At 33.9% G+C, this 22,226-nt stretch overlaps 1 protein-coding gene across 4 annotated transcripts in view; it reads left to right on the forward strand.

The window, feature by feature from the left end:
• Positions 1 to 22,226, forward strand: part of LOC145243507 (sprouty-related, EVH1 domain-containing protein 2-like) — a 275,916-nt gene that overhangs the window by 132,179 nt on the left and 121,511 nt on the right. For all 4 annotated transcript variants that reach the window (XM_080106470.1, XM_080106472.1, XM_080106473.1 and 1 more), the window contains exon 2: positions 1,469 to 1,661. In XM_080106470.1, coding sequence (XP_079962596.1) covers positions 1,469 to 1,661 — 193 coding nt within the window. The remainder of the gene's footprint in view (positions 1 to 1,468; positions 1,662 to 22,226) is intronic.

Consider the following 22,226-nt stretch of genomic DNA (forward strand, 5'->3'; position numbering starts at 1 on the left):
ATGAAATTTTGAACGGATCCCATTATTTAACCTATGGAAGCAGCATGCTGTCATTCCACCAGCCATGCTTGGGCAAAAGTCCTGAACAATTCACAATTGTATTTTGAGTCTCACCCACACTGAAGATTGAACCTCCAGAAAAAACAGAAAAGTGTAATTTTGCAATTGAATTTACCAACTACTTTATCCACTACATTACGGTCCTTGCAGACAATTCTAGTATGAATTTTAGGAATTTTAAACCATTAAAAAACACTTAAGATGGCCACAGTAGTTTGAATAATTCAAATAATCCAAATAATCAGTTTGCATCTCAAAAATTTAGGAACATACTGTACAGGCCATGTTTAAAGATCCTTGTAGTTTTAAGATTTATATAAAATAATATTTGCTTCTTCACACACCTATATGGATTTGGAGAAACGTCGCTGTTTTATTTTCATATGTAATATAAAGTGTACAGGCTACACTTTAAAACCTACAGTGCTGTACAATTAAGGGCAAAGACAGACTTTCAGAGCTAGCGTTTTAATCACAAACAACAATATGTATTAATTATTTTAATATTGGAATCCATTATTGAGATGAGTATTATTTATTAATTTTATTTTATTGCCGACCATTATCCTCATCGTTTTCTTAGTTGTTTCACAATGTTTCGGCCAACTATTCTCCTGGCATTCGTCAAGTGGTAACCGCGATGGATAGGAACTCTGAATCTCCTGACTGCATTCACTGCCTTCCATAGTTGTTGTCATCTCACCACATTTTTGGCCAAGTAAGCCTCTGGCTAGCTTTGGGTAGGATTGAAACCACTATCTTCAGACAATTCTCACCTGGAACCGTAGAGATTCAACGTCTCTATCAACTGCGCCACGGGCCCCGAAGGATAATAGTCCGCAATAAATATGTATTAACTGGATTTATTTCATACTAGCAGGTGCCACCCAGCCTTGCCCGGTCGTAAAATATGTTTTAATTAATATTTATTCCGGAGACAATTCTCTATTGAATATTACCTAATTAATATATAGTGCTGATTTTAAAAGTAAAAAAAAAAATTATTTGGATACCATCAGCTAGAATCGATGCCATGTTCCGTACCGTTTGAGCTATCAACAGATAAATAAGAAAGATTTTAAATTAAACCATTCCAAGCTATGAATGAATTTGCGCATGCACAAAAGTAATAGAAATATGTCGGCAAGTTGAAATGAACATTTTACATTTCAACTTGTTTGACATATTTCTGCACACAGTATTCATCCATCCAAACAAAGATTTTACTCATTATAAACCATCTTTGGTGTATGATTACTATATCCTGTTAATTTCAATGCTATGTAACCAGCAGTTTAAGAGTTTATTGGTTAAATATTTTCGCACACACTTATACTTATATAGATTTTGTTTTTTTAATTCACCTTCTTTGATTAATGATGATTTCTTTTTCTCCGTTTTCTTGCAGTGGCGACTACCTTGTGCGAGTGCGAGCACAGGTCATGACGCGGGATGACTCAAGTGGGGGGTGGGTTCCTCACAGTGGAGGTGGCCTTAGCCATGTATGCTTAAAAAGAATTCCTATCTCCCACAATGGAGGTAATGAGTTGGAGCGCCATCGGGATTATATAATTTATGGAGAACGGATAACAGATCAATATGTAAGTATGACAATTTTTTTTTTTTTTTATTTTTTTTTATTCAATTTTCACCCCAAACAAGGCACAGTGCCACTTTGAAGCAGGGGGCTACTATCAGGGACTTAATTAGCAAGGTCATTATGAAGGGAGATGAGTAGAAAGATGTTTGTTCACATTACACTTGAACTTCTGCATATCAGTACAGTTGGGAAAGCAGAATCCCGGAAGGGAGTTCCAAAGACCCGTAGTTCTGGGGAAGAAACTATTGGAGTAAAAGGCTTTCTTGCACCTAGGGATCTCTACTGTAAAGGGATGAGACTTAGTAGCTAACATTCTTTGCTTTTGAAGGTATGAAATCAAGGCCATTCCTATAACAGGCCAAGCGATCTAAAATTTGGAGTTTTTTTTATTGGAGACAACATTTTCAGTTAGTCAGCAGAGAATTTCTTAGCTATTAACAGTTCACTCTTGTTGATCATGAGAGAAAAGCTGTGGGTCTAAAAACGTTGGCATGAAACTTGACAAAATGTATAAAATTAACATTCATTCTTTTTTGCAGACTTTTATCCTCATTTTCATAGTTGTGGTTGTCTCACCACATTTTGGCCTGCTTGGGTAAGATTCAATTTTCTATCTTCAGACAACGCTCACCTGGAACCATAGAGACTCAACACCTCTATCCACTGCGCTTCAGAGCCCATAACGCAGTGGATAGAGGCGTTGAATCTCTACGGTTCCAGGTAAGCACTGGCTGAAGATAGCAGTTTCAATCCTACCCAAGCATTCCAGAAAATTAGTTGGCCGAAAAGGTGGCAAGACAAGAACTATGGAAGGTAGTAATTACTGGGGATGCAGTTACAAGATTCAGCATTTCTATCCTGTCATGGTTAATGACCTGAAGAAGGCCAGAGGACAAGTTGACCGAAACGTGGTGAAACAATAACAACTATGAAGATGAGGATAACAGTCCACAAAAAGATGAATTCACAAATTATGAAGCTTCTTCATCTCAAAGGATTTTAAAAATAAATAAAAAATAAAACTAACTGCTGTTTCTGAATTTTTGAGATGTGGATTGGTTATTCATATTATTTGGATTCATCGGACTACTGTTCACATTTTGAGTGTCATTTTCACAAAGTTTCAGTCGATGTAACCTTTGATCTTCCTCAAGTATATCTTGTCAAACTCGAGAATTTGGACGGAATTTCGAATGGAACCCTTTATTTGCTTCACGGGGTAACATGCTCTCGTTCCCCCAGCCATGACTGGATAGAGGACCTAAGTAATTCAATTCGGCATTGCATTTTTTGATCACCCACAATGAGAATTAAACTTTCAACCTTCAGGAGAATATCGCTTTTACAATTGATTTTTCCAAGTACTCAAATCACTGTGTCACAGGTTTTTGTGGAAAAATGGACACTCAAGATGAGAACAGTAGTCCGATGAATTTGAATAATACGAAAATTAACTGGCTTAAGAAATTTAAACAAATTTATTTTTTAATAATAGCAAAATTTAGTTTTCAGTAAAATTAAAATTTGACATTTTGCAGAATTTTCAGAAACTTATAATCCTACTGTAAGTTATATCTTGTAGAACCTCAACTGAAATAAATTTGACAAATTAAAATCCATGTATGAAGTATTGTTGCCATCTTTGGGCTGGTAAATCTCTGTTCGATTTGAAGATTTTTGATAACGTTCAGAAACGCATCTGCAATTTAATTGTCCACCACACTTTCTTCACGGCAACCTATCACTCACTGACGTCATGTTGTTAGTCTCAGTCTTTTATTATAAATACTATTACGACAGGTGTTCTTCAGAATTGATCTATTGCTTGCTTCCTTTGTTACAGCTTGTTTGCTCCTTGGTCTAGTGGTCTCTATCAATTGATTCAGTTTTTGTCATGTTGAATTTACCATTAAAGAACGGATTAATTATTCGCAGCATAGTTATTCCTAGAAAATTATAAATGATCCTTTTAACCACACTGCCAAACATTAGTTACTTGCAGACTAATCAAAAGCAAGGGACATAATTCTTTTAAACCATGGCGATATCTCCCTACAAAAATACTGCCAAAATTAATATCATTAAAATCATCTTGCCTGAGCAGGACACATATACAATTGTGAATAAAATATTCGCTAAAAGCTTTCTTCTTCAGAAAGAGCCAGCTGAATCCATCCAGGGCTCATACTGTAGCATCAGGAATAAAGAATGCTATATCTCCTTGATCACAGCTCATGACAACTTAATCACTTTTTATTCAGATTATTTCAATTTTATAATATCCAATTTTGGAGCTGGGACCTAAATGTGTTCAGCCAGAACAGGCCCATAAAAAAGCCATTTTAAATCTAAGTGTAGGAGGTCGACAAAAAAAGGCATTTCAAATCTAAATGTAGCAGGTCGACAAAAAAAAAGCCATTTCAAATCTAAATGTAACAAGTCGACAAAAAAAAAGCCATTTCAAATCTAAATGTAACAAGTCGACAAAAAAAAAGCCATTTCAAATCTAAATGTTACAAGTCGACAAAAAAAGCCATTTCAAATCTAAATGTAACAAGTCGACAAAAAAAAAGCCATTTCAAATCTAAATGTAACAAGTTTACAAAAAAAAAGCCATTTCAAATCTAAATGTAACAAGTAAACAAAAAAAGCCATTTCAAATCTAAATGTAACAAGTCAACAAAAAAAGCCATTTCAAATCTAAATGTAACAAGTCGACAAAAAAAGCCATTTCAAATCTAAATGTAACAAGTCGACAAAAAAAAAGTCATTTCAAATCTAAATGTAACAAGTCGACAAAAAAAAAAGGCATTTCAAATCTAAATGTAACAAGTCGACAAAAAAAAAGCCATTTCAAATCTAAATGTAACAAGTCGACAAAAAAAAAGCCATTTCAAATCTAAATGTAACAAGTCGACAAAAAAAATTCCATTTCAAATCTAAATGTAACAAGTCGACAAAAAAAAGCCATTTCAAATCTAAATGTAACAAGTCGACAAAAAAAAGCCATTTCAAATCTAAATGTAACAAGTCGACAAAAAAAAGCCATTTCAAATCTAAATGTAACAAGTCGACAAAAAAAAAAAGCCATTTCAAATCTAAATGTAACAAGTCGACAAAAAAAAAGCCATTTCAAATCTAAATGTAACAAGTCGACAAAAAAAAGCCATTTCAAATCTAAATGTAACAAGTCGACAAAAAAAAAGCCATTTCAAATCTAAATGTAACAAGTTGACAAAAAAAAAGCCATTTCAAATCTAAATGTAACAAGTAAACAAAAAAAGCCATTTCAAATCTAAATGTAACAAGTCAACAAAAAAAGCCATTTCAAATCTAAATGTAACAAGTCGACAAAAAAAGCCATTTCAAATCTAAATGTAACAAGTCGACAAAAAAAAAGTCATTTCAAATCTAAATGTAACAAGTCGACAAAAAAAAAAGGCATTTCAAATCTAAATGTAACAAGTCGACAAAAAAAAAGCCATTTCAAATCTAAATGTAACAAGTCGACAAAAAAAAAGCCATTTCAAATCTAAATGTAACAAGTCGACAAAAAAAATTCCATTTCAAATCTAAATGTAACAAGTCGACAAAAAAAAGCCATTTCAAATCTAAATGTAACAAGTCGACAAAAAAAAAGCCATTTCAAATCTAAATGTAACAAGTCGACAAAAAAAAGCCATTTCAAATCTAAATGTAACAAGTCGACAAAAAAAAAAAGCCATTTCAAATCTAAATGTAACAAGTCGACAAAAAAAAAGCCATTTCAAATCTAAATGTAACAAGTCGACAAAAAAAAAGCCATTTCAAATCTAAATGTTACAAGTCGACAAAAAAAGCCATTTCAAATCTAAATGTAACAAGTCGACAAAAAAAAAGCCATTTCAAATCTAAATGTAACAAGTTTACAAAAAAAAAGCCATTTCAAATCTAAATGTAACAAGTAAACAAAAAAAGCCATTTCAAATCTAAATGTAACAAGTCAACAAAAAAAGCCATTTCAAATCTAAATGTAACAAGTCGACAAAAAAAGCCATTTCAAATCTAAATGTAACAAGTCGACAAAAAAAAAGTCATTTCAAATCTAAATGTAACAAGTCGACAAAAAAAAAAGGCATTTCAAATCTAAATGTAACAAGTCGACAAAAAAAAAGCCATTTCAAATCTAAATGTAACAAGTCGACAAAAAAAAAGCCATTTCAAATCTAAATGTAACAAGTCGACAAAAAAAATTCCATTTCAAATCTAAATGTAACAAGTCGACAAAAAAAAGCCATTTCAAATCTAAATGTAACAAGTCGACAAAAAAAAGCCATTTCAAATCTAAATGTAACAAGTCGACAAAAAAAAGCCATTTCAAATCTAAATGTAACAAGTCGACAAAAAAAAAAAAGCCATTTCAAATCTAAATGTAACAAGTCGACAAAAAAAAAGCCATTTCAAATCTAAATGTAACAAGTCGACAAAAAAAAGCCATTTCAAATCTAAATGTAACAAGTCGACAAAAAAAAAAGCCATTTCAAATCTAAATGTAACAAGTTGACAAAAAAAAAGCCATTTCAAATCTAAATGTAACAAGTAAACAAAAAAAGCCATTTCAAATCTAAATGTAACAAGTCAACAAAAAAAGCCATTTCAAATCTAAATGTAACAAGTCGACAAAAAAAGCCATTTCAAATCTAAATGTAACAAGTCGACAAAAAAAAAAGTCATTTCAAATCTAAATGTAACAAGTCGACAAAAAAAAAAGGCATTTCAAATCTAAATGTAACAAGTCGACAAAAAAAAAGCCATTTCAAATCTAAATGTAACAAGTCGACAAAAAAAAAGCCATTTCAAATCTAAATGTAACAAGTCGACAAAAAAAATTCCATTTCAAATCTAAATGTAACAAGTCGACAAAAAAAAGCCATTTCAAATCTAAATGTAACAAGTCGACAAAAAAAAAGCCATTTCAAATCTAAATGTAACAAGTCGACAAAAAAAAGCCATTTCAAATCTAAATGTAACAAGTCGACAAAAAAAAAAGCCATTTCAAATCTAAATGTAACAAGTCGACAAAAAAAAAGTCATTTCAAATCTAAATGTAACAAGTCGACAAAAAAAAGCCATTTCAAATCTAAATGTAACAAGTCGACAAAAAAAAGCCATTTCAAATCTAAATGCAACAAGTCGACAAAAAAAAGCCATTTCAAATCTAAATAACACAAGTCGACAAAAAAAGCCATTTCAAATCTAAATGCAACAAGTCGACAAAAAAAAAGCCATTTCAAATCTAAATGTAACAAGTCGACAAAAAAAGCCATTTCAAATCTAAATGCAACAAGTCGACAAAAAAAAAGTCATTTCAAATGTAAATGTAACAAGTCGACAAAAAAAAGCCATTTCAAATCTAAATGTAACAGGTCGACCAAAACAAAAGCCATTTCAAATCTAAATGTAACAAGTCGACAAAAAAAAGCCATTTCAAATCTAAACGTAACAAGTCGACACAAAAAAAGCCATTTCAAATCTAAATGCAGCAAGTCGACAAAAAAAGCCATTTCAAATCTAAATGCAACAAGTCGACAAAAAAAGCCATTTCAAATCTAAATGTAACAAGTCGACAAAAAAAAACCCATTTCAAATATAAGTGTAACAGATCAACAAAAAAGTTTTTTCAAATAAGCGTAACATGTTGACAAAAAACTATTTCCAATCTAAGCGTAACAGGCCAATCGAAAATGCTATTTCAAATCTAATAAACCAACGGACCACGCATCTCTGCGAGATGCGAGGAGAATTCGTTTAAAATAGAAAGGAGAAAGAAAACCGCAGTAAAAGAATGAGAGAAGTTTTCAACAAACTTGAGAGGAAATTGTGGATAGAAAACTGTGGAAGGAAAATAACTAAAACGAGTGATCGAGGCGGGGGTGGGGGGTGGCTGTACTGTTTGACCCAATATTTATTTTCGCGTGGGCGTTGTACTTGGTAGAGTCAGTTATAAGTTGAGAAAATTGTGTCTGTGTGTGAGTAGAAGTACTTTCTTTATCAATGGATTTAGTTTTATGAATAACAATCGAAATCAGTCGAATCGATAACAAATGTCAAAAGAACAAATTTCTCAGCTGTATTTGTAAAAAAAAAAAAAAAATATATAAAAAAAATGTGGGCGAGTATTTGGTTACTATTTACAATTAAATTACACTTCCGGACTCTCTCTCTCTCTCTCTCTCTCTCTCTCTCTCTCTCTCTCTCTCTCTCTCTCTCTCTCTCTCTCAATTCGTAGTACTATCGTCATATAAGTTTTCATTTTACTGGGAGAGGATCAGTTTTCAATTTAATGTAAAATGATTTTATATTTATTAAATAAGTTATTTACATAATTCAATACAATATGTGCATATCTGCAGTATGTGAATTTGGTTGGTATCCTAGGAATTTAAACTGTTTTTTTTTTTTTGGCTTATAAAGGATTCAAAGTTACACACACACACACACACACACACACACACACACACACACACGTTGTTATGGTTAGTAGGAACAAACCTGTCATATGTTCTGTTCAGTTCTAGGAAGTCCTCCCAAGCTTTACCTTCTTCCTGAGATATTATAGCTAATAGCCTGCGGTGCCCTTCTGTGGAATGCCAACAGCACAGCTTGGTCAATTTTTTTTCGTAGGCTAGAGTGTGCTGGCATCTCCAAATCATACCTAATCATGTGTCTAACCTCTTGATAAGGAGGTAATATATATATATATATATATATATATATATATATATATATATATATATATATATCTGCTATTATTTAAAAGGAACTTTGTCTTTGTGTGTGTCAGTTCGTTCCCTATAAACTCGAAAACGACTGGGCCGATTTTTTGTGAAATTTCACACAAAGGTACTTTATGTGCCTGGCAGTGTTCTTATATAGGTTTTGTATCGGAATGTCTTCAATAAGTATCGATAATCAAAGAAGTCCGATGAAAGAAGGAACAGGCGATTTTGACCAAAGTTAATACCTTACACAGCCTAAAATCACATATGCATTTGCGAAGTTTTATTACCACACAAGCAGTAGCAGTGTCAGAAATCGCCATTAAAAATGCGTGATAAAAACTTGAATAATTAGACTTACTATCTTTCGAAGCTTATAATTACTTGAAAAATGTAATTTAAACCCTAATTTTTTTTCCAATAAAAGGAGCAAAGACCAAATTTTAAAATAATAACAGGTTTAATAGCAAAATATGCAATATTTGTTTTTTGACATCTGTTTTCTGTAAAAAAGATTTCAAGAAAATCAACGAATTTTAACTTACTTAAAATATAATAAATATATATAAATTCCAAAAAATCAGTTACCTATAAAAAAAATACTAATCAATGGGTACTTCCATTCTTCATTGTTAAGAATTTATCCATATTTATATTTCATATTCCATGTACTTTTTAAATAAAATAATTTTTTAAGCAAAGATTAAAAAATACCACGATATCAGATGGTCACAACTGGAAGAAAGGGAGACGTTTGTCTCTCTTTCTTTCAGGTTAGAACCTTGGTGGCCTAAAAGCGCCATAATTAATCAGCCCTTTCTACTTTTGACATGTGTTTGCTGTCAAAAAAAGTTTGTTAAATATAGGTCACCATACTTGAAAAATGATCACATTAACTCATAAGTAAGTTTACTTTTCTAAATAAACCCTTCAACAAATTTTCCATTTTTTTTATTCTCTTAAAGAAATACATGAGTTTTTGATTTAAAATATTTTATTTCTTCTTTATCGGATGGATTTTTTTTAAATATCTAAAATAAAATAACATTAAATAAAATCAAAAAAATTATATTAAGTGCTTAATATTTACTTGATAGTATTTTAAAAATGTGAGGTTCCACTTTAAAAAAAAAAAAAGAATCAATGTGGTTTAAAAAAAAAAAAGAGGTTTTAAATTTTTGACTTTATTACAGGTAAATTTGCACAAAACTATTCTTTTTTTGTTGTTTTAAATTAGATTATTTTATTTATTGGTCTTTTATCTTCAATTTGTGATATATAAATCTGAGGTGATAAAATTAATTCTTTTTATTTTAATAGACATTTCAAAATGGGGGGGGTGAATTAAAAAATAAGTTTGTCTAGAATATTATATTCAGTTTATTGGAAAGAACATAAAATTTCACATTAAACCTGAAAATATCTTAAAAATTGAACCAATAGAAAAATTTGGATAGATTTTTAGACTGAAAAAATTGAAAACAATTTAACTCGTAAAATTCTATTTATTTCATTACGTAGAAAAAATGGCTGCATGAGCGCGCGCAGGCACTTTGTAAACACTGTTTTTTTAAATATATTTCTATTATTTTTCAAAAAACTTTAATAGGTTACTTTGGAAGTATATTCCATAAAGAAACTAAACAAATCACTTTAAAAAGAGAAATGACGAGTTTTGTATATTTTATTCGCAGTTTTGTGTTAAGGGTGTCAAAAATTCCCAATAAATTGTGACACACCTACACAAGTAGAAAGGCCAGGCATATAAAATCAATAGTAGATTTTTTGTATGACTGGGGCACGTTCAAAATTGATGTTTCTGTTTGGAGCACAATTGAAGCATGATACTTGACTTTTGCATTTTAAACTTTTCATTCAAGCCTTTATATATAAAAATAATTTTATAAAATCAACAGTAGGTTTTCTACAGTGCAATGTAGACTACAGTGTATTGTGAACTAAGGCACTGCAGGGAGGCATGTGAAACTCCTTCCTGGTGCACCACGATGGGTCCTCAATTGGAGCAGGTAATCAATCGATTTGATTGAAAAATGGTTGATTTTTACCGATTTTGATGACACTAAAAACATGAGTGTGAAACATTTGTTGATCATCATTTCCGAACAACGTTGGGTCTTCCTGCTAACATATCTATCTATCTATTAGTGATGGGACAATTCCAATATTTTTCCCAATTCCGATACAATTACTGATGCTGTCTTAAATTCCTGATTCCTGTAAAATCTCTTAATATAGAGAGTGTTTTTTTTTGTTTTGTTTTTTTTTTTTGTCCCCCCCCCCCACAGATTACCGTAAAAACGCATGTATTATTTAAATATATTTTCACAAACGTAAAGAATACACTTTTTAGAGTGATTTATAGATTTGAATTTTATTAGTAATGTAGAATCAATAAATATCATTGATAGGAGCCGGGAAAAATAAAATTTTAAGCAAGATAAAACTCAAAAGGAAATTAAAGGACTCATTTTGTATCAGAAAACAGTTGCTAATTTTTGCGATACCAATTCCGATACCCCCTCAAAATTCCGATTTTATTTTTTTATTCCCTATTCCAGATAATCATCCCAACACTAATAAGAATTTTCCTTTTATAGCTAAGAATAATAATTTGTATTATTTTGATTCTTCACATGACTGTTCTTATTATGAGTGTTATTTTCACTACATTCTGGTTGATGTAACCTCCGTCTTTCTTCAGGTGTATGTTGTCAAACTCAGGAATCCACACGGAATTTCGAACGGAACTATAGCATGCTCATCAGCCATTACTGGATAGGAAGTAATTCGCAATTGTGATTTCGAGTGTTATCTACACTGAGGATTGACCCTTTAACTTCTAGAAGAGTGTAACTTTATAACTGAATTTACAAAGTATTTTAACCACTGCTCCAAGGATCTGGAAGTATCAATCATTATTCAAATATTCAGTAACATAAAAATAAATCTCTTTATTTCTTTTTGGACCCCCGATTTATCAGAGCGGGACTTATGTTTTCAGTGGCGTTTGTGCGTCCGTTAGTCCGGACGATTGCCAGATAACTGTCCATTAGTTTTTCCTAAAATTTTGCCACAAATTTTATTTCATTAAGTAGATGTGCACAGTAAAAACATTTTTAGCAAAAATTCCTGTTGCGTCCCCCAAGGGCTCAAAAGAGATAAAAAAAAATGCCTCAAAATAGCCCAAAATGGCACGTTTTGCCCCATAACTTTTGATCTATCCATTAGATTTTTCTGAAACTTGGCCAAAATGTGGAGCCCATTGTTCTTAATATAAATCCAGTATGGGTGACCCTGGTAAAATTCTGGTTTGTGTCCCCAAGGACTTTCAGTGTTAAAAACGCTCTTTTTTGTGTTTCTTTTTTCATATTTCTCCACAAAAATTTGATATGTCTGACTATATAGTCGTTTTAAATTATAGTCAACTCAAATATACATGTGTTAAGGCTTGAAACTGCACTGTTATCCATTTACACTGGGGTTCAGTGTCTCCAGGGGCTCAAAAGAGGTAAAAAATGTCCCAATATGGCCAAAAATGACACTTTTTACCCCATAACATTTAATCCATCCATTAGATTTTCCTGAAACTTGGCCAAAATATGGAGGCCATTGTTCTTAATATAAATTCAGTATGGGTGACCCTGGTAAAACTTTAGTTTGCATTTCTCTGGGACTTTTAGGACTAAAAAACATGACTTTTTGGAGCCTTTTTTTCATATTACTCAAAAACTTGATATGTGTGTCTATATAGTGGTTTTCCATGGTGCTGAATTCAAATATACATGTCTTAAGGTGTGAAACTGTACCGCTTGTCTATTTTCACTGGGATTCCCAGGAGCTCAAAAGGGTTCACAAATGCCCCAAAATTCCAAACAATGACACTTTTTACCCCATAACTTTTGCCTCATCATAGATTTTTCTGAAACTTGGTGAAAATGTGAGCCCTTCACACTTCTTACAGTCATCATTTCTTCACTATTTTTGTGGCATCATCTCACATGCAGCACCGGGGGTGGGGGGCACGCACCAATGCTCTGATCCTTACTTGACCCCAATTGCTATGAATGGCTCTCATCTCAAAGAAGCAGCCTACTTTTACAAGCTTCTGGGGTCGACCTCCACTCTCCTGACCTGAAATAGAAGACTTATATCAAATCTGTTGGCATTATTGCTGGAAAAATGGTTGTCATTCTACTGCTCCGAAAAGTTTTTCTCACTCATGATGCAATCCTCTACATGTACAAGAGCCAAATATGTTCTAAAATGGAGTGCTGTTGCCAGAGTTCAAGACCAGCTTTAAAGCCTTGTAGGTGATGCCTTTTTCCCCTCTCTCTCTCTCTCTCTCTCTCTCTCTACAACTCCTTTCCCACAAAAGAGATGTTGTGAACCTGTCTCTGCCCTATCATTATTTTCATGACAAGTGCTCATTTGAGCTACAATCTTTGGTCTCATCCCTGCCAAACTTTCATAAAAAGCACTCATCTACCTACAACCACTATCAACAATTTTCCCCACACCTAATCTATGCTTAAATCTAAACACAAATTCCATGTACTGCATGGCTGTAGAACTTTGTTCCACTAGCCTGCTTTTCAGCAGACTGCAACATGTTCATCTTCAAGTCCAATGTAAACCGGTACCTGATGAGCTGCAATCAAATTCTACCCAATCCAAAGGTTGAAATCGAATTGCAGGAAACCAAATCTGATTCATTGTTCTTGTCTAAAACTGGCATTAATTCAACTGCTTCCTGAACCAATTTCTCCATCAAAGACTATTCTAACTTCATACTCAAACCCAACCATCAAGATTGACATGGAATATGTGCCTACCTTCCCTGTGGTAGGGACATCCCCAAAGAAAACCCTGAATATCCCTACATGTGCTTTAGAGTAGTGCTTATTCACAGCACAGCATTTATATGATGCAGTAGCTATCTTTGCGAATATCACTAAGCAAATTGATCATACCCTAGCTACTCACCCATCAGCCAACATTCACGTCTGTGGAGATTTTAATATTCACAGTGTTGAATGGCTAGTTCACTGAAATAAACCCCAAGGAAAAAGGGAAATTGTGTCGTGATTTCTCTTTTCTGATATAACTCGGATTGTTAACGAACCCAATCGGGTACCTGATGCTGATGAGCAATTCGCAAGTCTTCTAGAAGTTTTTCTAACAACATACCCTAAACTGTGCTCATCCTCAGTTCTGTCTCCACCAGAATCTTCTGATCACTCGATCAGCTCAATAAAGATAAAAACAAAGTATAAAAAAAAAACAAATATCCCTCTCCATCGAACAGTGTACTGATACTTAACGGCTGACTAGGACGGTTTCCGAACGTTCATATTGACACTACCCCTACGCTATATCATCTGATATAGTATCTGACTTAACTGATTGGTAAACTACCGGCATAGACAACTACATATCCTCCAAAAATTTCAACAGAAACCGAACAGCTGAATGTATTGCACACAGAAACCACTACATCCATTGTTTTAAACGTAGTAGATGCTTTAAAACTAAAGTCGCCTATACAACTGCTAATAATCACTGCAGAAGGATTATATGTAAATGTGAGAGTGTCGTATGATAAGTTCATCAAGTCTAAAGTAGATGAAGAGCTTGGCTCCCATGAGTTTTGGTGAATAAAAAACAAGGTCCTAAATAAATGCGTATCTGCTATCCTAGCTATATAATCAACGTCATTTTATCGTTCCAGAAGGTATCTAACTCCAGACATAATCCTCTACCTGTATAGGAGCCAAATATATCCTGAAGTGGAATACTGTTGTTATATTTGGGTGGGAGCATCTTATCTTGCCTTGACAACTAGCTTCGAAACCTAGTAGGTGATGTCCTTTTTTTCTTCCAGCAATCTCTTTCCCACAGAAGAGCGTTACAAGCCTGTCTCCGCTCTATCGTTATTTTCATGGCATGTGCTCGTCTGAGCTTCAATCTATGCTCCTCCTCCTTTCCAAACTTTCACAAAAAGCACTCGTCTAGCTACAACAACTATCAACGGTTCCCCCCCCCCCACGCTCTATCTCTGCCTAAATCTAAACACAAATTCCATGAACAAAGCTTCTTTCTTAGAACTGCCTGCCTGTAGAACTTTGTTTTGCTGGACTGCTTTCCAGCTGACTACAATATGGTCATCTTCAAGTCCAATGTAAACAAATTCTTGTTGAGTCCCCCCCCTCAAATAATCCATTTCTATCCCATCTCCACCACTAATTATTAATACGCTGTTGTCTCAGTAACTGCTGTAAACTTATTAACCCTTATCCTTGAGTGGCCTTTGGACCTTGATAAGTAATGACTTCTTTGTTAAAACAAGACATTATTTAATCCATGAGGGTAGCAAAAACTCATGATGAAATTCAGTTGTAAAAGTTACATTCCTGGAGATTGAAGGTTCAATCCTTGGTGCGGGCGATCCAAAAATACAATTGTGAATTTGACTTCTTACTCGGTCATAGTTGTTTGAAATTCTGTGTAGATTCTTGAATCAGACATAAAGATTCCAGAGTTCGACAAAATAAACCTGAAGAGAGTCGGAGGTTACATTGACCGAAACGTTGTGCAAATAAGAAATGAGAACAGTAGTCCAAAGAATTCAAGAATTCAAATTATTGGCTACATATGTGCATTTTTGCCTATTTTGAATGTATTCAGCTTTTTTTATTTGGTTGGGATTACTTTTAATATATATATATATATATATATATATTACATATTACTATATAGATATTAATGCTTATATTCTCTTTCAGTTTACAAGAGATTTTGGCTTGTAAACTTAACTTTTACTTCTTGATTATATATAGATAGATAGATAGATAGATAGATAGATAGATTTGTTGTTGTTTTTTTGAATGATAAATACGATTAAATAGTGGCTTCGCCTCAAAGCTCAGCTCATTTTTTTTTTTTTTTTTACTTAGAAAGTCGCCCATAATTTGTTTGGACGTATATAACATTTTATTTATTTTTATTATTGTTATTATTATTACTGTTTTAATTGTTATTATTATTATTATTATTATTATTATTACTACTACTGTTTTAAAAATAATATATATATATATATATATATAGTCATTCACATACAGTACTGTTTCGCTGTTTCACAGCTCATCAGTGCGGCTAGACAAGCAACTACCTCAAGCTAGGATTGGAACCCGATCTCCCAAACCAGAGTCAGAGCTTCTAATCGTTGCGCTATATGGTTGCTGCTATGCAGGCAGTGAATTAACAATGTCCAAATACCTAATGGTAATTTGTATATCACTTCCCAATATGCTACACCTAAGATAGGGAGCATTATAGTCATCCACAACAGTACTGTTTAGCTGTTTCACAGCTCATCAATGTGGCTAGACAAGCAACTACCTCAAGCCAGGATCGAAACCCGATTGCCCAAACGACAGTCGGAGCTTCTAACCATTGTGCTATACGGCTATATATATATATATATACACACACACACACACACACACACACACACACACATTTTGGGGCAGTAGCAAATAAAGCCTTTTATTTTTTTATAACTATTTTATAAGAGCATAGGACATCTCAATTTAACCTGAAGTGACCCTCGTCCCTACACGTTGTAATTTGTTACTTCTTTTGGTCTAAAATTTTAATCTATTTATATTTTCCCATTCATTTATTTTTAATGACATACTAACACCCCTCCTCCTCTGCTTGATATCCTTGGTGGCCTGTAATAATAGTAATGGAGTTAGCTTGCCCTCATCTAAAAAGATTGCAGTCTGTCCACTAAACTTTTGTCGTTAATGGTGACCTTGAAACTCAAGGAGATCAGTTATACTGCTTTCTAGAAAAGGCAAATTTATTTTGTTTTTCTTTTTGAAAGGAAAGTTTTGTTTGTATCAATCATTATATAATCAAAAAAAAGAATAAAAATCTAGGAATAAACTTGTTTCACCATATGAATGTGAAAAAAACAATTTATGTGATTAAAATATCTTTGAGACTTTTTTTTTTTTACCTTTGTTTTCTCCACACAAGTCTTATTGTCGCTTGGACGTAAATGGCTACTATTTGGGATCATCTTTATAGAGGACTATGTCAGGAGATGAGCGAGATGTTGATTCATATTAAATTAAAACTTTTGTATGTTAGAAGAGTCAGGAATGTAGGAAACGTGAAATCTACTATTTGACATGTTTTTTAAGTACTTTTCTTGTACTATAATTAGATTTTGTCTTATTCGGATGAGTTTGTATTTCCAGTTATGGCATTTTTTTGTATTACCTTTGAACTAGTTTGCTAGATTATGTCTGAATGAGAAATTAGAAATTCTAAAGCTTAAAAAAGTTTTTAAAAATTACTAAACCATAGGAGCGAAATAGCTATAAACTGTAGATATAGAATAATCTTTACTATTAAGTTCAAACCTAGCAATAGTCTACAGTGTAAAACCATAAGACATTATGTCCCTTGACTCCATCATAGTCTAATGGCTAGATTGATTCTCCTGTGGCAGAATTGTATTATGTGATAACAATAAAGTTGGTCACTGTTGACTTGTAGCACAAATATAAACAAATATCACACTTACTTTGAAATTTGCTTTGTAATCAAGTATTCTGCTGAAGTTCTCTCCCATGAACCTTACACAGGTATATACATAAAAGGTATGAGGTTATGATTTATAGTTTTCAAGAATTCAACATCAACAACCAATCTGTGTGCAATCGTTTCTGAGATGATATAAATTTTTATTGAAATAAAATTTTTTCATCAGCACGGGGATACATACATACATACATGCATGCTGATGACACGAGCATCTATGGCAACACATCAAAGGTCGTAAATGACAAAGTTCTCTCTAATTCTCTCTCCTCTGATCTTGAGCGCGTGGTACAATGGGGGAAGAGGTGGCTGGTCACTTTTAATGCATCCAAAACCAAGCTTCTAGCTTTACATCATCAACGCTCTGATCCCCATCTGGCATCAACTGAAATGGATGGCTCTCGTCTTGGGGAGGCTCCATGTTTTGACAAGCTTCTGGGTTTGACCTTTACTCCTGATCTGAAATGGAACACGTACATCAAGTCTGTTGCCAGGGACGCTGGGAAAATGGTGGGATCCTTCTACTGCTCCAGAAGATATCTCACTACTGATGCAATTCTCTATCTGTATAAAAGCCAAGTACGTCCAAGGATGGAGTACTGCTGCCACATCTGGCCAGGAGCTGCTAAAAACAGCCTATCCTGCCTTGACAGAGTACAAAATAGACTTCGTGGTTTGGTGGGAGATGCCCTTTTCTCTTCCTTTCAGCCTCTCTCCCACAGAAGAGACGTTGCGAGCCTGTCTTTGTTTTATCATTATTTCCATGGCAAGTGCTTGTCTGAGCTCCAATCTCTCGTCCCACCTTGCCAATCTTTCACGAGAAACACCCGTCTGGCTGAAACTACTGTCAATAATTTTCCTCACTCTTTATCTGTGCCTGAATCCAAATGTAGATTCCATGAGCAGAGCTTCTTTCTCAGAAGTGCACGATTGTGGAACTCTCTTCCGTTTGCCTGTTTCTCACCTGACTACAACTTGGATGTCTTGAAGTCCAACATAAACAAATTCCTGACAAACCGCCCCCTTAAGTAAGACACTCTATCAAATCTCCAATACTAATGATTACTACAATACTATCTCATTGATTACTGTACACACAATAACCCTTATCCCTGAGTGGCCTCCGGGCCTTGATAAGTGGTGACCCCCATGTAAAAAAAAAAACCCAAAAAAACATACATACACAAAATACCTTTAATAAGTTTCCAGACACTTTTGTCGATAGTACACGCATGAAACTCTAGTCCCCTTCAAAGTAATCTCCTCTGGCTGCAATGCACTTGTTGTACAATTCCAACAACTATTGGAAGACCCATGGAAGTCCTCTTGTGTGAGCGTGTCAATGATCCTCATCACAGCCTCTTTCATCTCCTCAATTGTATAACAGCAGCCTCTAAGGTTTTCCTTGAGTTTAAGGAATAATCAAAAGTTACAGGGAACAACGTCTGGACTATAGAGAAGGTTAGAAACTGTCTTGATGCCCATCTTGTTCAAAACATCTGTAACAAGAATGGAGTTGGGGACGGCATCTTTGGGATAAACTTTGTGCATGTCTTCCATATCTTTAGTTCCCCGCGAATAATTGTGTGTACAGTTCCCACACCATGATCAAACTGTGCACTTATTGTCTTTATAGACACACGACGGTCCTTATCCATGAAATTCTTTATTTGGCCAATCAATTCTGGTGTTCTGACTTCCTTACTCCTCCCACACATCTCATCATCCCTCACAGACTCCCTGCCTTTCTTGAATCTCTTATGCCACTCAAAAACTAATGCTTGATGTGACATTTGTTGCAAGTTTAAAACAGAATTTTTTATTGCCTATCATTCTTCTAAACTGTCCTCAATAGATTACATTTTTGAAATTCACCAGCTGCGATAATCAGGCTTTAGTAGGGTGTATTCCAATTCTTGCTGTAGCTGTTCATCTGAACCTGAAATCATAAAAATGGGTCAGTCATCTCATAAGATGTATAGCAATAACATACTGAATTTTCAAGAGTCTCTGACAATTTTAAATGCCTGAACAAAAAATGTCTGGAAACTTATTGAAGACACCTCGTACATCCAAACAGTTTCGCTATATCACAGCAACTTGATGTAGCTAAGCAAATTCAACATTGTTATAATTGGGATGGCTATCGCAGATAAGTGGTTTAAATGTCCCAAATGATAAGCATGTCAAAGAATCGCTGGACCTTTTCATAGCATAAATGTTTGGAATAGACAGAAGGATTGAAAGGCTGTTTACTGGCACTTCTTAAAACTAGTTTGTTTCAAGCTGACAGAGCTCTTTATTCACAGATACCTGTCTAAAAGAAGGATCGCTTTGATTTCAAAACCAGAGAAAAGTGTAGTTTCTAAGTCAGATCTATGGCAACCCATTTATGAGAAAGAAACTGGTGTATAACCTGCATCTAAAGTGATTACCAGTTAACTTGCCTTGTCGTATCGCTAGTTTATAATCATGGAGGTTCGAAGAGTGGTACTTGTGTTGTGCAAGAATTTTTCACTAATGATTAGTGATGGGATGATTCCAATATTTTTTCTGATTCCGATACAAGTTCTTTTAGCTCCCTAAATATCTAGATAGTTGTTTTTGTTTTTTTAATTTTTAGATTAGCATAAAAATCCATGTAATATGTGCATATGATAAAAATCCATGTAATATGTGCAATATGATAAAAATCCATGTAATATGTGCATATGATAAAAATCCATGTAATATATGCATATGATAAAAATCCATGTAATATGTGCAATATGATAAAAATTCATGTAATATGCGCAATATGATAAAAATCTATGTAATATGTGCATATATGATTGAACAAATATAAGAAAACATTTGTGGTGTGTGTGGAGGAGATCTATTGATTTTAAGTTTATTGGTAATTTGAAATCGATAAATATTTATCATTTTATTTTTACCAGCAATGAAAACTTTTGTTTTTAAAAAAAAAATTTTTTTTTTTTTTTTTTAAATTAAAAAAAATTAATTAAAAAATTTGTTTCTTGCATTGGAAATTAGGCACAAATGTTTCGGATTCTGATAACCCCCCCCCCCCCCGCCCCAAATTTTGATATATATATATTTTTTAATTTCTAATTCCAATTAATCATCCTAACACTAATACAGATGCCTGTCTGTCATATCATCTGCCACCCTCCCTCCCCCCCAGACATACTAAAATCCCTATGGCGATGGGGAGTGGCAAAATAAACACATATGACCTGTTGGGTTAGATTTATTGGGTGCATGCACTCACAAATTCTGCACTTTGTACAGGTCATTCAGATATAAAACTTACCTCAAAACCCACATATAAAGTCATGGATGAAAGTGTAGAAACATAACACGGTAATCACCTGTGAAGCTATGGAACGTGAGATTGCTAAGCGTCCATCTATAATATAAATCTCACCTGTTTGTTGAAATGTATGTATGTATGTTTGTATGTCTGCCTAAAACTTTCGACAGAGGCGACGGATTTTCACGATATCGGTATCGTTTTGAAGCTTGACCCTTCGGACGACAAATATTCTTAATTTAAACATACGTCACTTCCTGTTTGGCAATGGGCGCAACAGCAAAGACGTCACTTTGTTTTTTTGTTTTTTTTGGTTTTTTTTCCCCCACATTCTTTTCCTCCTTCGTAGTACGGGTTCAAGCCTGCCTGCCTGCCTACTACCACATTTTGTTTTGCTCAACACACACCTTCAAACACCCAGGCAATGCCGGGCACCCAGACTAGTCTATTAGCAGTTGTATGTATGTATGTATGTATGTATGTGTTCAGCTCAAAGTCAAAACTACAAAACAAACACCCACAAAGTTGTTATGTTCTTGATTGGCTTTGTTCTGGTTGAATAGTACCTAAAAATTGAAAGATATATATCTACATATTCATTCTTTGGGGGTCAACTGGGTCAGGTATTATCATGGGGAATGGGGTCGGTCATTTTTAATGTTATCTATTAAATAAAGGAGAGGTGAATGTGTTACATTATTAAGAGAGATGACTGGACAGAGGTAAAAGAGGGTTGGGGAAGAGGAATGTGGCAAATGTGGAAGTAGACTGCTTGCGCCATTGCTTAGTGTCTACGTCATGTGATAGGAAATATACAATTTGGTGATCCCACCCAATTAAAGAAAAAAAAAAAGGCTTCCTTCAGTCTTTACAGACTATGGATACCCACGGTAAGGGTGCCTGCGTGTGAAACTTTTGTGGTGGCAAGAGTTGCACAATCTCCAACCACACCTCCTCTGAGTTGACATTGTTGAATACCAGTGGTAAGTGGAGGTTCAGGACGATTGGAAACAATGCCGAGATAAGCGGAAAGCACATATAGCGCCTAGAATTCCCAAATGGTCACCCATCTGGTACTAGCCAGGCTCAACGTTGCTTAACTTTGGTGATCTGATGGGAACCGGTGTGTCAGCATGATTGTTAGGCTGTACCGATTACTATATGAGTAAATGAACAATTTTTTTTAATAATTAAAGAATCATATTTATTTGAGAAAACTTATATGTGAAAAATTCATAACAGTAAATGAACTATATATATATATATATATATATATATATATATATATATATTAGCAGGCCGCCCGGCATTGCCCAGTCGTAAAATGTGCTTAATTATGATATTTTGATTAATGCAGATTTCATATTCATTATTATATTATATTGGACCCAAGATATAGTAATGATTTAAAAAGTTTTTTAAAAAAATTACTTGGGCACCACCACCGAGAACCAAAACAATTAGCTTACGATTTACTTTGTCTTTTGACATTAATGCCTGAGCTATGAAGACATGTTTGCTGCAAGACTAAAAATTAATACATGAACCAATAGCTATTACGTTATACATGCATATTTGTAATGCTGTCGTTCGACCTCCACCTGGCAAATTCCATTTTTTTTAAATTTTCACTTTTTGCACCGATTTTCTCTGGCTAAAAACCAAGTATAAAGTTTTGCATGAGTTCAAATACCCTATATATGAAGTTTCATGTCTGCAGACCAAAAACTGACAGGAGTTTTTTTTAAACAAAAATACATAAATATATATAGAAAGCGGTTTGTGTTTACTTTAATCTTTTTACGCAAATATTACACAAGTATAAATCATGTAGAATATCTGCATGAATATAAAT

This window comes from Euprymna scolopes, chromosome 22 (assembly GCF_053919585.1).
Source record: "Euprymna scolopes isolate OS-2025 chromosome 22, ASM5391958v1, whole genome shotgun sequence".
NCBI classification, from domain to species: domain Eukaryota; kingdom Metazoa; phylum Mollusca; class Cephalopoda; order Sepiida; family Sepiolidae; genus Euprymna; species Euprymna scolopes.